The following is a 5,883-nucleotide window of genomic DNA, read 5'->3' as shown; positions in this document are numbered from 1 at the left end:
TGTGTGTGTGTGTGTGTGTGTGTGTGTGTGTGTGTGTGTGTGTGTGTGTGTGTGTGTTGGTTCACCTCAGGGTGTGTGTTGTACTGGATGTAGCTGGCAGAGATCACATGACTCACAGGGTTCGTCTTCACACTCATTTCCTGTTTCACCAACAGGGACAAATCCACAATCTGGAGAAGTAGAAAGAAGGATTCTAACAGTGAAGCTATGAAAGGCCAAACAAATAACCACATTTTAGCTTTCATTTAGATGTTGGCTCCAAACATTCAGAGAAATAGTATAAATGAGAAAACCCATTATTACTGTTATTAAAGATAATTTATGGTGTATATCTCTGTTCGGCTTGGAGACCTGGAGAGCAGCTGACCGTTTTCAGAGACAATAAATGATACAGAGTTAAAAACAACACTGGTACAGTACAAATGATGTCTGTAAGACTCACATGGATGTACAAAGTCAAGGAGCTCAGTGTCTCTTGCCTGGATGTGGGTCACTGGGGTCCCAGCCTGGAATCAGGCCTGGGGGCCGGGTCTCTACCCATGGGGCCCAGCCCATATGAGCTAAATGGGTTTGCCTTCCTGTGGGTCCACCAACTTCAGGAGGGACCATGACGCTATGGGCGGTAGCCAAAGGCGAGGACCTTGGCCCTCTGGTCCTGGCTTAAAGCTGGCTCTCTGGACATGGAACTTCACCTCTCTGGTGGAGGCAAGTAGGGGTCTCTGCAGAACGTGCTGTCCTGTGGGCGGAGACATCCCTGGTAGTGATTGGCGGAGGTCTTGATGTGGCCGGAGACGGCCCAAATCGTCATTGGCCGAGGTCTTAATGTGGGCGGAGATGGCCCTACTCGTGATTGGCGGAGGTGTTGATGTGGGCGGAGACGGCCCAAGAGATGTGATTGGTCAGATTGACGGTGGGGTATGAGTCAAAACATCCCTAACCAGCCTGTAAAAAGATTGCTAAAAATCAAGATTTTTTTACAGGCTGGTTAGGGATGTTTGACTGAGCCATATTGTTACACATCCCTTCACATGTAAGACGTTCAAATTTTGTACAGCTAGCACTTTCCTTTCTCAAGTTATGACTAAAATTAATCTAGAAGAAAACATGTTGCTTCCTGCCCGACTCGACCAAGCTACTCCCCGCTGCCTCCAGCCTCCTCAAACCCCACCGTCAATCCGACCAATCACGTCTCATGGGCCGTCTCCGCCCACATCAAAACCTCCGCCAATCAAGAGTAGGGCYRTCTCCGCCCACATCAAAACCTCCGCCAATCAAGAGTAGGGCCGTCTCCGCCCACAGGACAAAACCTACTGCAGAGACCCCTTACTTGGTGGGGGAGAAGCCTGACTGGTGGAGAGATACCAGCTAGATATAGCTGAGCGCACTTCAACACACAGCGTGAGCTCCAGAACTGATCTCCTCATGAGGGGCTGGATCTTATTCCACTTTGGAGTGGCCCATGGTGAGGTGCTGAGCTGGTGTGGGTCTACTCTTGGCCCCCTGACTGGGCGCCTGTGTGTTGGAGTTTCCTCCAGTAGATGAGAGGGTAGCTCCCTGCACATTCAGGTGGGGGGACAGGCTCTGTTGGTCATTTGTGTCTATGTGCTGTGAGGCAGTTCAGAGTATCTGGCCTTCTTGGAGTCCTGGAAGGTGCTCCAGCTAGGGACTCTTATCCTGCTGGGGGACTTCAATGCTCATGTGGGTAAAGACAGAGTGACATGGGGGAACAGCCTCTCTGATCCGAACCTGAGTGGTGTTCTGTTGTTGGACTTCTGTGCTAGTCACAGTTTGTCCATCACAAACACCATGATCGAACGTAAGGGTGTCCATAAGTGCACATGGGATCAGGACACTCCAGGACACAGATTGATGATGGACTTTGTGGTCATATCATCTAATCTGAGGCTGTATGTTTTGGACACTCGGGTGAAGAGAGGATCTGATAGTGAGTTGGATCAGATGGTGGGGGAGGAGACTGGACAAACCCAGTAGACCCAAATGTGCAGTGAAGAACCCATCACAAAGATCTTCAACTCAGATTGAATTCAAGTGGACATGATCCGCGCCTCAATAGTTGAGACAGTTGAGGAGTACCAGCAGGCCAAACGGGCCGCAGCCTGGGCTGTTGCTGAGGCAGAAGCTTGGATGTGGGAGGAGTTTGGTGAGGTTTTAAATAAAGACTCTCAATGGGCTCTGAAGAGGTCCTGGCAAACCATTTGGAGGTTGATGAGGAGAAAGCAGCACTTCACTAGCACTGTGCTCATTGAAGGAGGGGTGCTGTTGACCTCAACCAGTCATGTCATACTTCTTTAATACCTCTTTAACCTTTTCAATCCCACCAGCATGTCTTCAGGAGCAGTGGCTGTCCTCCAGAAGACCGTGTGTGGCAGGGACCCCGGTCCGGCTGGGTGACAGTCCACAGTAAGCATAGTGTTGAGGACAAAGCTCCAGGTTCATGTCAACTCATTCACACTTCAAACCGATTGTCCTCACTCAGAGACACACCCACTGAGAGACAGACCCTGGTAATCAGGAGCTCTATAGTTCAAAATGTGGTGCTAAGGACTCCAACAACCACAGTCAAATACACGCTGGGGGCCAGAGGGGGCGACATTAAATCCTGCCTGAAACTGCTGACTGACTAACGCTAAGTACGGTAAGATTTTTATTCACATCGGCGTAATGACACCAGGTTACGTCAATCAGAGGTCACTAAAATTAATGTTGCTTCGGTGTGTAACTTTGCAAAGACTATGTCGGACTGTAGTTTTCTCTGGTCCCCTCCCCAACCTGACCAGCCTGTTTAGTCGCATGTTGTCGTTCCAACGGTGCATGTTCAGGTGGTGTTCTGAAAACAACCTGGGCTACTAGGATAACTGGAGTCCTTTTTGGGGAAAACCTGATCTGATGTGGAGAGATGGTATTCATCCCACTTTGGCTGGAGCCGCTCTCCATTTTAGGAATCTGGACGATTTTGTTGACCACCGAAATTGACAACCCGGGGTCCAGACCAGGAAGCAGAGTATCATGGTTAGGGTGAACTCCATCCCCACAACAAGAAACTCCCCCCATGTTCTGCAGAGACATGCTGCTGTGGATGCGACCATAGTAAGAGTCTGATTTTTATGAAACTCTAAACTCTAAAGTGACTTTGTGACTCGTACTGCTCTGAGTGACAGCAACACGTCAGAACATCTCTCTAATATCCAGCTGTGAGCATGTAAATGTTCACAGCTGTTCCTTTGTTAAGTATTAATTACTTAAAGTGCCTGTGACATGCATATTCTTCAAATACAAAAGGTCAAAGAAAACATCTTTATATTTAAGGAACTTGGCATAAAACACACAATTTTGCTCATTTTGTCTCATAACTGGCATATTTTCTTTTGGACTTGGCTCAGCCAAAGTGAAACAGGAAGTGACATCAAAGGGGAACTCTTAAAGAAAATGAACTCTCTGGTCTTTGTTTATTAAAAAACATTATTATGTAAACTCTGACACTTCTTTGATAGTGACTCAAAACAACTTAAAGAAACATCAAACTCTTCTCTACAGTCTCTGTTGTTAGTTATGTTAGTAACACTGTTCACAGACAAATATTCCCCTTTTACATCACTTCCTGTGACTTCACATGCAAATATCTCAACAACTGTTCATCTCAGTGACGTGAAATTTGTTAAGTAATATCTGATTAATGTTGTCTTTCCAAAAATGCATTCATAAATATGAATGCATTAGAAACATTTGATGTCACAGGCACTTTAACACACTACAGATAACAGATTCGGTGTTATTTTCTAAAAGCTGCACTGCGGTATGATAATGATCCTTACTGCCCACTCTCAGGAGTGATGTTTCAGGACCAAACAAATCTTTAGTCTTTCTGTAAACAGTCAGGTGTTTCATGTCTTCTTTGAGTCCACACTGACACACAGGTGTGCATCATGAGTAGACCACCTGCACCTGATCTGAGGCGCCTTCTGTCCATCAAAGACAAAAACTAACTGTTTGTTCCTCATCAGACCTGGGTCCTGTTCCACCTGAACAACAACAGCAGAACTCTATAAGTCAGGGTTGTAACAATTAGTTCTGCCTACAGCAGCTTTAAACATCCAAATCATTTAGCAGAGGTTAACTGAGTGAAGGTACAACACTTCCTTCAATCAGTGGCTGGTCTTACCTGGGCGACTGTCTCATAAGCCAGGTATGAGAGGATCTCCATGGCCATGCTGTTGGGTTTCAGCTCCAGGCTGCTGCAGTCCAACCAGTCCCGGAACTTGGAGGCTTTCTTGGCTGCAAAAGAGTTAACGTCAGACAAAAACTACAAAACTAAAGATCAGCACAGGGACTATCATTCTCACCAAAGCTGAGGTGTCGACTCTCACAGAACTCTGAGTACTGAGCCGGGTCCATGTTCCGGGTCTGACGCTCCAAACGCTGCCGATTCAGACACACATTCAGCTAACATCATCATCATCATCGACCTCCCTGACAGAACAATAACAGGTGACCTCTGACCTCCATCCTCTCCTGTTTAACAGGATCTACTTCCTGTCGCTCAGCCAGCGACAGAAGTACTCCGGTCTGATCCATCCATGCCAGGAAGTCCTGAGCCAGTCGCTGCCTCCGCTGGTTCCCAGCAGCAGAACCTCCTGACAGGGAGACAAACATCTGAAGAACTCTTCAGCCTGTGTTTGAACACAAGTCAGACTGTTACCTGGTTCCTGCACCATCTCCTCATCCTCTACAGTTCTCAGAAGCTTGGATTTATAATCTCTAAACTGGAGATATTTGATCAATCGTGCCAGTTTCCTCTGATGAACAAAAGAAAAACAGAAGGATTGAAGCTCCACAGAGACAGGAAACTCCTGATTCATTCTGCAGGTGGTCTCCTACCTTGTCTCTCCTCATCAGGAACAGGATGTCCTCCGCTGAGATGACCCTGGAGCCTCTGAGTGCAGTTCCTTCACAGGCCTGATGCAGCTGAGGGAAAAACCCACAGCATCAGCACCACACAGCTCAGACACACAGGTTTTCATCTCAACGTGTCGCTCAGGTAGAAAACACCTGGGAGACCATGTGAGGCGCAACAATAAACCCTGCTTCAGCTCTGAAGGCACACAGAGGATTAAATCAACCTGAGACATGTTGGAAACTCTTTGACAGGGTCAGGACTACAGAGGGACAGCTGGAAGCTTTGCTTTTCTGTCTCTTACCATATGAATGAGCTGCGTGTGGACGATGTCCTCCACCAGTGCTGCCGTTTCATGCAGAGGCCTGCGAGTGTCTCCCAGAGCAAACCTGGGAAACAAACATGACGTAAAATCAGATGGGTCGAAAAGAAACTCGACTAAACTAAAAATAATTCTCCTCAAAGACTGAAAGGATGCAGCTGACAGCAAGCCGAGGAGCAGAGGAGCTATAAACTGTAAAAGTTGAGCAGCTGCACTCAAATCTTTACATCTGATTGTGCGAAATGACCAGACTGCATTCATGTGCACAGACATACAGTACACTCACCCTTACAGCTCACTGAAACTACTCTTCATTCTTCTACAACAGGGCTATTCAACTGGTGGCCCACGAGTCACATCCGGCCTGCAACTGACCAAAGTTCGGCCCTCCAATTGGTTCATTCATCTCTTAAGCCCAAACCCCCGTTTTTTTTAAACTTTAATTACTATAAGTTCTTTTAGTTAAACATAGACATGTTTGGTATCTACAGAAACATCAGAATCTTGGCTACAAGCTAGTAAAAACATTTTAATGAACACCCAAGACAGTTAAATGTACAAGCGGTTGAAGATAAAACTATGAAAGTGAAAATAAAATTGGTTTAAGACGGTTCTAGGACACTAAACCACCAGGACACCCCCCCCCCCC

The 5,883-nt window shown here is 46.8% G+C and overlaps 1 protein-coding gene across 2 annotated transcripts in view; it reads right to left on the bottom strand.

Moving 5' to 3' along the window:
* Positions 1-5,883, bottom strand: part of supt3h (SPT3 homolog, SAGA and STAGA complex component) — an 18,803-nt gene that overhangs the window by 4,353 nt on the left and 8,567 nt on the right. For both annotated transcript variants that reach the window (XM_014024601.1, XM_014024600.1), the window contains exons 3-9: positions 5,217-5,301; positions 4,897-4,983; positions 4,718-4,814; positions 4,519-4,652; positions 4,362-4,437; positions 4,181-4,293; positions 66-170 (exon numbers count right to left, since the gene is read on the bottom strand). In XM_014024601.1, the coding sequence (XP_013880055.1) occupies positions 66-170; positions 4,181-4,293; positions 4,362-4,437; positions 4,519-4,652; positions 4,718-4,814; positions 4,897-4,983; positions 5,217-5,301 (697 nt within the window). The remainder of the gene's footprint in view (positions 1-65; positions 171-4,180; positions 4,294-4,361; positions 4,438-4,518; positions 4,653-4,717; positions 4,815-4,896; positions 4,984-5,216; positions 5,302-5,883) is intronic.

This window comes from Austrofundulus limnaeus, unplaced genomic scaffold (genome assembly GCF_001266775.1).
Source record: "Austrofundulus limnaeus strain Quisiro unplaced genomic scaffold, Austrofundulus_limnaeus-1.0 Scaffold430, whole genome shotgun sequence".
Classification (NCBI taxonomy): Eukaryota; Metazoa; Chordata; class Actinopteri; order Cyprinodontiformes; family Rivulidae; genus Austrofundulus; species Austrofundulus limnaeus.
This window is presented reverse-complemented; position numbering and strand designations above follow the sequence as displayed.